The 13725-nt window shown below is 44.0% G+C and overlaps 1 protein-coding gene across 3 annotated transcripts in view; it reads left to right on the top strand.

The window, feature by feature from the left end:
- The window catches only part of dpp6b (dipeptidyl-peptidase 6b), a 226856-nt gene that overhangs the window by 207130 nt on the left and 6001 nt on the right, over positions 1-13725 (top strand). For all 3 annotated transcript variants that reach the window (XM_017703450.2, XM_017703449.2, XM_017703451.2), the window contains exons 12-21: positions 983-1021; positions 2026-2133; positions 2697-2788; positions 3182-3229; positions 3306-3418; positions 5759-5812; positions 7727-7825; positions 7926-7995; positions 11057-11251; positions 12813-12867. In XM_017703450.2, the coding sequence (XP_017558939.1) occupies positions 983-1021; positions 2026-2133; positions 2697-2788; positions 3182-3229; positions 3306-3418; positions 5759-5812; positions 7727-7825; positions 7926-7995; positions 11057-11251; positions 12813-12867 (873 nt within the window). The remainder of the gene's footprint in view (positions 1-982; positions 1022-2025; positions 2134-2696; positions 2789-3181; positions 3230-3305; positions 3419-5758; positions 5813-7726; positions 7826-7925; positions 7996-11056; positions 11252-12812; positions 12868-13725) is intronic.

Genomic DNA, 13725 nt, shown 5'->3' with positions numbered 1-13725 from the left:
TGTAAGGCTTGGATGCAGCTGCCCTGCCATGGAAACCCATTCCATGAAGCTCTCTACGCTGTTCTTGAGCTGATCTGAAGGCCACATGAAGTTTGGAGGTCTGTAGTGATTGACTCTGCAGAAAGTCGGTGACCTCTGCGCACTATGCCCCTCAGCATCCGCTGACCCCACTCTGTCATTTTACGTGGCCGACCACTTTGTGGCTGAGCTACTGTCGTTCCCAATCGCTTCCACTTTGTTATAATCCCACTGACTGTGGACTGTGGAATATTTAGTAGTGAGGAAATTTCACGACTGGACTTGCTGCACAGGTGGCGTCCGATCACGGCACCACGCTGGAACTCACTGAGCTCCTGAGAGCGACCCATTCTTTCACTAATGTCTGTAGAAGCAGTCTGCAGGTCTAGGGGCTCGGCTTTATACACCTGAGACCATGGAAGTGACTGGAACACCTGAATTCAGTGATTTGGATTGGTGACTGAATAATTTTGCAAATATAGTGTGTTCTCCATAACCTTGAGATATTAGCTTGCAGCCTGGAGATGTTGGGTGCGACCTAGAGACAAAAGCTTGTAGCCTGAAGATACTAACTTGTAGCCTAGCTTACAGCCTGGATAGATAATATCTAGCCAGCATAACAGAAGCTTGTTGTGCAAAGGTCTTTCTCCCCTCCTGTCTTTATTACTCTTCTGAAGCCAGTATCTGAAAGATGTGGCTGTGCTGCCACCAAAATACCTAAATGCCACATTAACATATTCCTTCATCTTAATTAGAGCCCTGTTTTTGTAACGAGGGAATCGGTTCCTTGCCAATGTTTTCATTCTCCTGCCCCTATTACTGACCTTTGCTAAGGAGTAGGCAGAGCATTGAGACGTAACAATAACAGGCCTGAAATGGCCTAAAATTGCTGTACAACAACAAAAGAGAAAAGCTTTGATGGAAACAGAGCTGAATGTTAACTCACCAAACACTGTGCTTTCAGAAACACGAGGACGAGAGCGAGAGCTGGCTCCACAGACAGGTGAGTCAGAGCGGGCTGAATCACACGTCAACAGCTTTCAGCTCAGAGTGGGGACAGATGACACCGGGGGGCTTCACTGCATGTGGGTTTAGCACGGAAGGGCAACGCTGTCTTTCAGATGTTTAAAGGAGGCCGACAGAGTCGAGAGGATTTCTTGAGCTGTCCTGTTGAGCTGCCATTAGACTCTATAATGAGTCTACTTGCGGCCAGGGCAGGCATTGATCTCCTCCACAGAGACCTGTGACGTTTTTTCTCTGTGTTTCGATCTCAAGCTCACATGACAACAGCAGTTTTGGTCACTGAGATTGGAGCTTTTTGAAAAGAGCTTGGTTTCTTGTTTTTGTGGCTGGCAAAGTATCAGAGAAACAAGGAGGTGGTCATAATGTTATGCCTGATCAGCGTATATACTACAGGTCGTACACAAAAGTTTGCATGCCCCTGGTCAAATTATGAAAATAACACATCTTGAAGAACGCAGAACAGTTTTTATACACAATTACTGTTTATTTACTGAGTTTAACAACAGCAACAAAAAAAATCCATACAAAAACAAAAAAAAAGTTATGGCACATTTTGTATATTTATATCTATATATAGATTTTATTTTCAACTCAACAAATGTAAAAGTCAGATTTAAGTTTGATTCCAGTAGAGGACGTTAATAGTAATATATATCATCCTTAAATAAATGTATCATCATTATATGACTTAAATATTACTTTTATTTTCATATATGATTGTGATATATCGTCACTCTGTTTTCAGGAGGACGGCAGTATTTTTAATGTGTCAGAAATCAATGCTAAACAACAGAAATGCTCCAAAATCTCTAAATTTCTAATAAAATCTTGTCACATTAAGCCGCGTTAGAAGATGAGATCTTTTTCCTTCTCCTGTAAAGTTAATATTTTGGAGACGTTTTGTTCTGACACTGACAATATATGACTTCATATCTAGATGTTTATGATCTGTCCATCTCTCGCAAACAAACATGTTCCGCACAGAACGAAGCCCCACTGTTCTCCAGAGACGGTCTCAGGTTCTTCTTCACCCGAGCAGTGCCACAGGGGGGCCGAGGAAAGTTCTTTCACATTTCCATGTCCACCTCCCAGGTGAGCTTGCAGATTTTTAATATATATAAAATTCATAGTTTGAGTTCCAGACAGAACTTTGCTCTTCTGAGTATATCTGTATACAAAACTCCATACAATATCTGCTCGTATCAAGTGACACTGGCTGTCTGATGCCTGCCCCGTCCACACTCTGAGGTCTTCTGGAACTGGACTCATTTAGATTGGTCACTGCCGAGGGCAGATCTTTCAGTGTCGTAGCCCCTAAACTGTGGAATGTCCTCTTCGATTCTTCTCCTCACTGTCCTTCTTGAAAGCCCTTCTCTTTTCTCAGGGTTCTCACTCTGCTTCTCACAGTGGTGGATGTTGTTAGTGTAATGTTCAGTTTTCCAGACTGAGGCTTTAATGTAGTGGCTGCTGTTATGTGTGTTTTCGTTTGTACGGCGACCTTCAGTACGAGAAATGAAACTTTATTATCATTATTATTATTATTATTATTATTATTATTATTGTTAGTAGTAATAGTAACTGTGGTAAAATAATTAATGCACAGCTCCTCAAGGCTTATTGCTTTATTATCAACCATAATTTGTCTAATTCGTCAGCCCAACAGCACTTCAGACACGCTACAGTCCTTGACCTCAGGCGACTGGGATGTCACAGAGGTTTTGGCCTACAACGAGGAGACACAGCTTGTGTAAGCCTCCACTTTCACTGTGGCACAAGCCATTTAAACAAAGTCGTCCATAGTAATTTGATTTGATATCATGTGCATCATTTTAGAGAAACTTTTCTACTTAAGTATTTTTGACTTAAGTTTTCTCTGGGGATTAATTGATCTTACAGTGCCCTGCATGTGCCCCTCCACCACAAATAGATTTAAAGAAGTGCGTTGTAGCTCAAAAGCTTATGACAAAAATAACATAAAACAATGTCTCAGGCATTTATAACCATTTCATCTAATAACTTCATGTAAGAACTTTATATCCTAGCCATTTATTTAGATTGTAGATTATGTAGAACTCTCAATTAATGCCATTAGTGCAAAAAATCACTATTATCACTTCTAACTTCATCTGTCAATGCACAGATATTTCCTGAGCACAGAAGACGATCCCAAAAGACGACACCTGTACAGGTACAGCAGACTGTCTGACACAGATTTATACTCCATTATGTCAGGATAAAGATGCTGATAGCTCGTTGTGTTTCAGTGCGAACACCACAGGCCCCTTCAACAGATGCTGCCTGTCCTGCGTGTTCAGCTGCTCCTACGTCAGCGGCTCGTTCAGCCCGGACTCCAGCTACTTCCTCCTCAACTGTAAAGGTCAGCAGCTTTCGCTCACGTTTGTTCCTGATGTTGGTCTGGTGTTTACGCTCAGTGTCTGCTTAGAGAATTAAACGCTGGGCTTCCTCGGTTTACCTTACGCATATGTTTTACGTTTGTCTGTTAATGCCGATACACACACTTTGTCAAAGCTAATTACAGTCTATACAGCAGTACTGTGCTCTGTATTCCAAGCATCAGTGGTAAGGTGTAGTTGAATGTCATAACCCCTGCTTGCCTGGAATAACAGAGTATTTGGATGTGTTATTAACAGTAAAGCAAACCTTCCAGTAGCTGAAAAGGTTTCTATGTCACTGTGAGGCTGTTCCACGAGTAATCAGTAAATTATATTGCTAAGCAATCACCCAGAATGACTGCAGTGGGTGGCGCTGTCGCCTCACAGCAAGAAGGGTCTGGGTTCGATTCCCCGGCGACCACAGACTAAACTCATGCAGTCAGGCCAACTGGACATGCTAAATTGCCCCTAGGTCTGTGTGTGTGACTGCATATGTCTGTCTGTCTGCCCTGCGATGGACTGGTGACCTGTCCAGGGTGTATCGTGCCTTCTACCCAATGACTGCAGGGATAGGCTCCAGCCCCCCCCCCAACGGGACCCAGAAGGATAAGTGGCTTAAAAGATGTGTTCTGAGCTTTTCAGATTTCTGGTTAAATTGTGAACATGATTGCCTTGAAAAGGAACACAGCTCCTCTTCTCCTCAGCGCAGTTTCCCACTGTGGGTAAACAAAAAGATAATAAGTAAATATTTGATAACTGAAGGTTGCAATGATATTTTGTTTTGTAGTCCCCACGGAGCGGCTCGTCTCGCCCCAGTGCCACTTCACCGCTCCGAGTGCATTAATCATCATTTTCTCCCTGCTATGTTTTTGATCAGCGTACCAAAGGCCCGGTTGCCATGGCCGCTGATCTGCTTAGCGAGCTCTGCGGTGCACGTAGACGGCCCGACGTTTGGGTTATTAATTGGATGAGCCTCAGGCCGAGCCCTGCTATAATGATCGCGTGGCACTTAGCGCAGACCCGGCCACGAGCGCTGACTGCAGCTCCCTGAGACGAGGACACAACACCGACTGTAATTGCTGTAATTTGACAGCCACCAGAACTTTTACACTGAGACGGCCGGGTTTGGACCCAGCGATTTTATTGTAAGGGTAGATTCTTTGGCGTTTATAGTGAATTAAAGGGATCTATATATATATATATATATGGATAGATAGATAGATATTATTTATATATAGATCTCTCTGTATAACCGAATCATCACACTGCACTCAAACCATGTCGAGTCGTTAAATTATTATGATAATAATTATGATCAAATCTCATTCTCTGCTGTTATTGATTACTATCTGGTGTCGATCAGAGGAGGATGGGTTCCCCTTTTGAGTCTTGGTTCCTTTCAAGGTTTCCTCCTCCTGCTCTTAGGGAGTTTTTCCCTGCAACTGTCGCCACTGGATTTTTCTGTAAAGCTGCTTTGTGGCAATGGCTGTTGTAAAAAGCGCTTCATGAATAAACCTTGACTTGACTTGACTTGACTTGACTTGACTTGACTTGACTTGAAAGAATCTCTAATAGACGTGCGTGGGTGGTTTCTGAGACGGCATAACACACTGTTGTCTAAGTATAATAAAAATAGACAGAAGTATTGGCTCCACACATCTCAGCTGGTGCTCAGCAGCCCTGCTTCGTTTGATCTACTTTCCTGCAAGTCTGTTTCTGACCACAGTGTAAGGAGGGTCAGCACGTTAGATGCAGGTGGGAACTGAGTCCCACATGAAAGTAGGACGGCTGGTAAACACTAATTAAATGTTTCCATAAGATTGGGAAATTGTGAGTTTGATCCCTGGCGAGGCCTCAGCCATCTGTGGCGATGAGGCCTAGAGAGCGTATCTCCCCTCCTCTCCGCCTTTTCCTCAGAGTGTGCTGAGCTGCATTACACTACATTTGCATTTGTTTGAAAAGATGCAGTGGTGCTTAATGTGTCTTGGAGGAAGCGTACCAGCCTTCACCCTTCACCCTCCTCAGCCAGTGAGTTAAACTGGAATTATCTACACTAACTGGGGAGGAGGTTGACCTCCCAAAAAAAAAAAAAAAAAGTTTAGACAAAATTCAGGTTTCGCTTCACACAATGTTAATTTCTGGACTCTTCCATTATTTCTTAGTTACATTATCTGACTAAAGAAATAAAGAGAGCAAACTTGAGACACCAAACATGTCCTGACTGTTGGTACATTTGGGGGAAAGGGACTGGAAGGTTGACCAAAGCAGCTTAAAGTATATAAGGTTTAAGGCTGCGTACTAATCATCTCCTCTCCTTTCTCCAGGCCCTGGAGTGCCATACACAGCAGTCTACAGCACCCGAGACAGACAGTACCAGAGTAAGTGTCCCGTCTGTTTGTATTATCACACCGTTGTCACACCTTCCTGCTGACCTGGGCAGCTACTGGCTGAAAACAAAGAAGCCTCCCAGCAGCTTCTCGAGGCAGCCATGTGTAGTATCAAGTCAGCCCTTGTGACTTACGGCATGTTTTGGCACAGAAGTCACTTGTGAAACGCAAGTCTGCAGATACGTTTCCATATTAAAGTATGACCGTCATTCTGAGACCATAACAATTCCACAAGACCATAAACGCTTCTTCTAAGGCAGATTATGACCCTCAGGCCTGTTGGAGAAACAGAGCTGACTGCAGGCTGAAGAAGGCCATTAGGTGTCATTTCCTCCAGCCGCCTGTCCGGGAACACGAGAGCACGAAGATATGGTTGTCAGGGAAACAAGATCACGGTCCTCCCACCACGGAGAAAACAGGAGGCAGGACTTGAAGGCTGATTGCATGAGAATACACCCTGTCGGCCAGACACACATTCACTCACTCGCTCATTCACAGGAGGGCGGCTCAGTCTGGCAGCTCAGCTTTCACCAACAAGCGTAAAGCAGGAACAAAGGAAACAATACATGCAGTATTTATCAGTACATATCATATTTGTATATATGTTGTAGAGTATTATAGTGTAATAGTATAAGTCTAATTGCCTATCGGTATTTAATGTGTCCGCTTCTGTCTTTCCAATCTTAAATCCAACGGGCTACAGCTGCGTCCCCCCAACAAAAGCCGTTCCCAAAGGAGTCGCTGACATTATGTTCCCTTTCAAAGAGCACAGCTACACAAAGACCTTTAACGTCTTGAACATTTCTTTATTGTGTGCAAGTAAAATGGCTAAGGGATTTATTTCTGAGGAGATTAGATGTAAGAAAATCCACTTGCATATAGAAGAAGTCAATAGTTTCCAAAACTGAAAAAAATTAAAGCTACCAAGAAAATGTGGCTCCTAACAACCACCTGGAAAACCTTGTAGACACCAAAACTGCCCCCATCAGATAAAGAGCACTTAAAGCTTTCATCTCTTAGAGAGGAGAAGATCAAGCTGCTTCAGATCTGAAAACATCCACAGGTGTTTCTGTCCATCCTTCCACTGTGAGAAGACCACTCAGCGCTGTGGGTCTGAAAGGATGTGTAGCTGATCAAGAAGAACCTCACTGAGAAAAGGAGACGGATTGATAAGAACATCTAGATCACCAAAACTGGACATCTGAGATGTGGAGTCAGGTTTTATGAACTGATGGTCTAAACCTAATTGGGATTAAGTTTAGATGGTGAGAAGAAGAAAATGCTAAACCAGCAACTTCTTGTCTGCGGATTTCTCTGGGAAACTAAAAGTGAGTGTCCTGAAAAGAAAGGAAGCTGTAATAAAGGAAAAGATCAGGGATGTTAAACTCACCACTAGAAGGGCCAAATTAAAAAATCTCAACAAATCTATGGGCCAGCTGTGGCCATGACTCCAACTGGCCATTGTTTATTCAAAATATGACAAACTACAACAGCAAAAATAGGCACTGAGTACTTGAACATTTGAATTTTAAATAAAAACAAATTGTTTTATGTGAAGCAATAGACTACATTAGCTGCAGATCACTGTTAAACCTCATTTAAATGACCGTAGGCTTTTAAAATTGCCCATTCGCTTGAACAGGACACCTCGCTTTTTCTTTTTTGAGCTGCTGTATCATAGATCGTTGTTGGGGTGGGGATGGGAGCACGTTGCAGTGCATGCTGGGAACTGTAGTGCAGCTCATGGTGAAATGGGCTAGTATTAATTCAATTAAAATCATTTTGCGGGCCGAATGGGATCGTCTTGGCCTCGTGTTTGAGTCTACAGACTAAGTACTGGAAAGAAAAACATACTCTGTAGTTGTCTTTTGTGTCATTTTCTGTTTTCTAATTTCTTGTGTTCAGAACTGCTGGACGTGGAGACCAACGACTTGCTGAACAGCACGGTCAGCTCCATGCAGATGCCCAAAGTAGAGTACGAGGCTATCACCATCGATGATTACAGTGGGTACCAGGCCGCCCCTCCAGCCACCTCACTGTAGTAATTAAAGACTCTGGTCATGATAAGTGGGTCGCATTACCAACATGATTTTCTTCCTCACAGCTCTCACCATCCAGATCCTGAAGCCGGCGGGATTCACCGAGACGGCCCACTACCCCCTACTGCTGCTCGTGTAAGCCCCTCACACTGACTGACAAATATGCAAAACCCAGGATGCAGCTGTTCATCAGCGTTTGACCATTTCCAACATGTACCAAGCACAGGCCTATTCAGCCTACAGCAGTTTAGCTTCGCCCACTCACGCTGAAATTATAAGGAGTGTTGCAGCCCAGACTGTTTCTGAATGGGGCACAAGACAGCCAGTCAGAACATTTACTTACTTAATTACTTACATTTACTTTAAAAGACACGTTAAGCCTGTTTTAATCTAAAGCATAAAGTGGGGTTGGAAGATGGTCGTGTGAAAATGAATTACAAATGTTTGTGTAGCATTAAAATCACACAAATGTTACATAACTGGTCCTTAATAAAAAGAAGGTACAAGAAAAATAATAACTCAAATAATAGCTTTTATGTTAATAATGTTTATTCTTTTCTGTAAATGTTGGGTTTCTAATGACAGTGACTTTTTTCTGAGTCACTGAACTAGTATTTTCTCAATCAGAGCAGACAGGGAAAGAATTCCATATGTTCTTTGGAATAAAACCTTTTGGAGGTTTGTATTTTGTTGGTATGTCTTGCCCAGACATAATTTCTCTCCATCAGGGCAGCTGAGACACTTGTACTCCCCCTACACGCTGACGACAAGAGCAGAAAACTCTGAAATCCTCTAATGAGTTTTGTTTGTTTGCTCCACATAAACCGACGCTCAGTCTCACTGCTACTTTTGAGCTAATTAGGCCAAAGCAGTGGAAAGGCCCAGCTGTTCCTCTCCTCTCCTGAGCCACTGCTGTTTTGGTGACAGCGGACACTGAAGGACTTCTCAAGACGGAGGAAACGCAGCAGCTACACTCAGAGCATCACTACAACAACCACGTGACGGCGGCTGAACAAGGCTGAGCCCTGCTGAGATTATTTGTTATGGTGATGTTCAACTCGAGCAGAACTCAGTCGCCATGAAGTCCTCCTGTATCCTGTTCTGAGACAAAATACAGCATCTGGCTCACCGCGCTTTTCCAGGTTTGCTGGAGCGGAGAGTAAATGGAGGGATTGTTCTGGGAGGAACATGAATACAGTGACTTGGAACTGTGCAGTTTAACAGCACAAACCTCCCACCACTGAGAAGATTCTATATAAGAGCTGCGAGATAAGAGATTGACTGGATGTTATTTCATAAAGCTGGATTTCTCAGTGTAGGTAGGTAGGTGTGTAAATACATAGGTGTGTAGGGAGGTGTGTAGGTAGGTAGGTGTGTGGGTAGGTAGGTAGGTTTGTAGCTAGGTGGGTAGGTAGGCAGGTAGGTAGGTGTGTGGGTAGGTAGGTAGGTTTGTAGGTGTGTGGGTGGGTAGGTAGGGTGGTAGCTAGGTAGGTGGGTAGGTGTGTGGGTAGGTAGGTGTAGGTAGGTAGGTTGGTTTGTAGCTAGGTGGGTATGTAGGTAGGAAGGTGTGTGAGTAGGTGGGTGGGTAGGTAGGTTTGTAGCTAGGTAGGTGGGTAGGTGTGTGGGTAGGTAGGTGTAGGTAGGTAGGTTTGTAGCTAGGTAGGTGGGTAGGTGTGTGGGTAGGTAGGTGTAGGTAGGTAGGTTTGTAGCTAGGTAGGTGGGTAGGTGTGTGGGTAGGTAGGTGTAGGTAGGTAGGTTTGTAGCTAGGTAGGTGGGTAGGTGTGTGGGTAGGTAGGTTTGTAGCTAGGTGGGTAGGTAGGTAAGTAGGTAGGTGTGTGGGTAGGTAGGTTTGTAGCTAGGTGGGTAGGCAGGTAAGTAGGTAGGTGTGTGGGTAGGTAGCTACTTCATTGATCCTGAAGTAAATACAGCAGGCAGTAACAGTCACACACCTCAGCACAGTTATAATAGGGCAGTAAATATTAACGGTAGACAACTTTGCCAAAAATTGGATTGGATTGTCCGGTGTCCAGATTGTCCGGTGTCCCTCCTCCTGTTGGACAGGTTCGACTTCGCTATTAAAGTTTATGCAGTTATAACTACTTTATATTCTACACATTTATGTTGTATGATTTTTTTATTTCTCTACTGAAAAGCAATATTTCTCTCGTGCTTTTCACTGCAGAGTTCAGGAAGGGGTGGCTCAGTGGTTGATGTGGCTGCTTTTTGATTTAGTGCCTTGATTTTTTCGCGGGTACTCAAATGGACCAGTAGGGTGCAGATGTTTCTCCCTGATTGTTCCAAGAGCTGTTATTCCTAACTTAACCTACCCTGCCGCACGGTCCTGCCTCCTACAGCATGTCCAGCTTAGACAGGGTTCAGCCTCACAAAGCCTAGCTAGCTCAGCCAGTTAACCCGGTTTGCGATGGAGGTTAACAGCTTTCTTTATTAATCCAGGTTTAGATAGTCAGGCTCAGGGGTGCTCAGTTGTGGTCCTGGAAATCCATGGAGAGTTGAGAAGCCAGGTAAAAAGCATCTATAATTGTTAGAAAAAAACAGTGCTATCACCACGGAAACCATGCTAGTGCTTACTTTAAGTAATTATTGCAATCAGTCTTGATGTATGATTTGTTTCCTCCTCTGAAAGTGAGATTTTGTCATAAAAAGAACCCAGAAAGAACCTGAGGGGTCCACATCCTCCAGAGGGCTCTTTGATCGGTCAGAAGCTTGACCCTTGGTCCAAGAGCTGTTACCCCTAACTTAATGTGCCCTGCAGCAGGGTCCTGTCTCCTAAAGCATGTTCAGCCAAGAGCTGACAAGAGTTCCTGCCTTCCACCCGATGGCCGCTGGGTTAGACTCCAGCGCGACCCAGGAGGATAACATTGGTGTGGTTCTTTTACCTGGACGTTTCCTGACCACTTATTTTCCTGTACATTTAAACAGGCTGTTTTGTCACTGACATAAGCAAGTGACCTCTGTTGTGATTGGCTGCCCTGAATTGTGTCTTATTCAACATGAAGTTCACGCTGCTTTTAAAGTCAGTGTTAGTGTTTGGAGCTAAACTTAGTAGGATACGTAAAAAAGACGATTCATTGAAACATTAACAGAATTTACATTGTACATAAAACGTATTAGAAAAGCAGGTAAGGGAAATTCAGGCTCCAGCGATAGGGACGATTTAAATCATTGTTTATGGCAGAGACGGGACCCCTGGTGGCCAAATGGTGACGGAGCAGTTCCAGGTGGATTGGGCCACAGTGCTGGTCAGCTCCTATGGCACCATCGTGATGCGATGCGACGGCCGGGGCAGCGGATTCCAGGGGACCAACCTGCTCCACCGTGTCAGGAGGAAGCTCGGGCAGATCGAGGAGATGGATCAGCTTCAGGCTTTAAGGTTAGACCTTCCAAAACAACACACAACGTCTGAACATTTGACTGATGTGCTGTAGTGACACTGTAGTCCACCACAGAGGACGAATACAGACCCCGTCATTCCCTAGTGGGTGTCACACCCTCATGAGGTCTAAGCTGGTTCCTCTGGAAAAAATGAAGGGCATTTCTGAAAAATCTGTGATAAAAATGAGTCCCACTTTATCTGGATATCTTTAGGGTTAAGGTTAGAATTAGTAAGCGGATTAGATTGAGGTCTAGGGTTGTGGTTGGGTTTAAAGACCCAGGGAACCTAAATCTGTTCTTTCTGATGAGGTTAATATTGCAGGCAAACAGGGAACCTACTGACCGATCTATTTCACCATATTTGTCTCCTGTCTGTGTAAACTGGGCGGTCCTAATCTGGGTTAAGGTTGCGTAAGCATTCCCCTGACCAATCACAAGGCTGTGTCACTAAGCTACGCTCACACAGAAGAGGTTCAGGGTCGGAGAAGCTTAGTGAGCTAAAACTAACCCAGCATAACCAACAGCTGGCAGGCTAGACCATCTGTCTATAGCTGCCTGTCGCCCAGTCAGTCGTTTACCCAGCAGCAACACTGTTAGTCTGTCCATTGTTTCTTCTGTTCATCCACGTCTTTTTTGGTCCTGTAACTGTTGCATAAAAGCTGGATAATAATTTTAACTCTTTATCGGGGCGGAGCTAGGAGCTTTGGACAGAGCTGTCAATCAAGCTGCCCATTAGCCACACCCACACAGATGATCAGAAATTGTGTTTCATCATAATGTCATATTTTTCATTCAGTCTTTGGTGGATGTTTAATATTACAGTTCAAGTTTAGTGTCATACAAATATCTTTAATATTTTACTCTGTGTTCTCAGAGATTTAAGGACGAGGGAAAATTAACATGGAACATTCGTTCAAATAACATTTGAATGCAAGTTAACAGCAAGAGAAGCATGTACAGTGGGCTGTCCAGACATTGTGTCCCCCCGAAATCTTCCAAACTCAATACGTTTTGCTCTGTGCACATTTTTCTCTCGAGCCTCTGAATTTTGAGCTCGTAAAAGAATCAAAATAGAAATGTCGACGCATGCAAGCGAACACTGCGGCGTGCTGAAATAACAAGACGGTCTCCACCAGAACACGACCAGCAGGCCTTGTCTAATGCAGTAGTTTAGTTGCTGTGGCAGTTTTAGACGACAGTTTGAGCAGCTGGTGGTTTATAACAGCGCTGAAGTTTAATCGTAGACTTTCGTGCCAACATCAGTTCAGTGGGCAGGAGTGTTGGCTTGTTAGTAGCACGTATATCATAGCAGCATCATTTGTATTTTGACTCTCTAGTTCAGTGGAGTGAATGACATTCAGGAGAAAAATGTCCCCAGGAAAAAACATCAGCTTTGGAGCAGATGTACCACACGACATGTGTGTTCCCTGTAGAGGAAACCAGCTTAGACCCTTTAGACTTCAACTTAAACTACAGAGCGACTCCAGAGATCTCCATTTACAGCAGTGCACACAAATGGAGGTTCGCTGAAGGTTAAATCTTCTTCTTTTCTCCCGCAGCATCATATCAAAAGAGTCCTACGTGGACAAAACAAGGATCGGAGTGTATGGAAGGGTAAGTCCTCTGTCCTGAACCTGCCTCTCACTGTTTATCAGACTGATATTCTGGTCTCTCAGACCCGAGGGATCATCTGCAGCACAGCTGCTCCTCATGCCCTCACAGCGCTTGCCCTCACCTCTCAGAGAGAGGGAGACTAAGCTTTTCTTGATCCCAGCGGAGGTCTGAACTGCATCAGTCAGCAGGAAAGGAGAATATAGGGAATGTTTGGGCTTCGCTGATTAGAAGCCTCTACTTACATTGTTTGTGCGTAAAGTCGGGACTTGTCCATCACTGGGGTTCAGTTTAAAACTGCGTCGCTGATAAACCCCCTCACTGCCAGTGAGCAAAACAGAGGGGTGGGGCTTATGTTAGGGACACACCCACACTCAAATAGCAGGGGATTTCTTTCTATAGAGCTTATAAATTGCAGGGGTTTTGATAGATTGTTAGTAGGCAGCCAAACTGATGAGCCAGAGTTCTGCAGAATCACATCAACATAAAAGAGAATAGAAATCATGACCTGACGACTGAAAATCACATTTAACCTAAAAATGTTTGTTAAACCCCGAAAAGTGTTTAGCACAACTTCCTGCTTACCAGGTCAGTAAATGTCCTACTTGTTCTGTTGTAGCACCAAACCGTCTATATGTGGGCCAAACTTCACACGGAGTAAACCCACTCACTCTGATCACTGCACAGATTAACTGCAGCAGTTACTGAATCATTTATACAACCTTCAGTTTCTAAATAACTCCATCCATCCATCCATCCATCCAAGTTTGGCGTTATTTCGTCAGCAGGCCAGTGTTTTGTGAGCGGAGCGTACATTTGGGTTTGTATGAATTAATTCACTAAGATTCTCTGGGGTCGTTT

The sequence above is a fragment of the Pygocentrus nattereri genome, chromosome 2 (genome assembly GCF_015220715.1).
Source record: "Pygocentrus nattereri isolate fPygNat1 chromosome 2, fPygNat1.pri, whole genome shotgun sequence".
Taxonomy (NCBI): Eukaryota; Metazoa; Chordata; class Actinopteri; order Characiformes; family Serrasalmidae; genus Pygocentrus; species Pygocentrus nattereri.
This window is presented reverse-complemented; position numbering and strand designations above follow the sequence as displayed.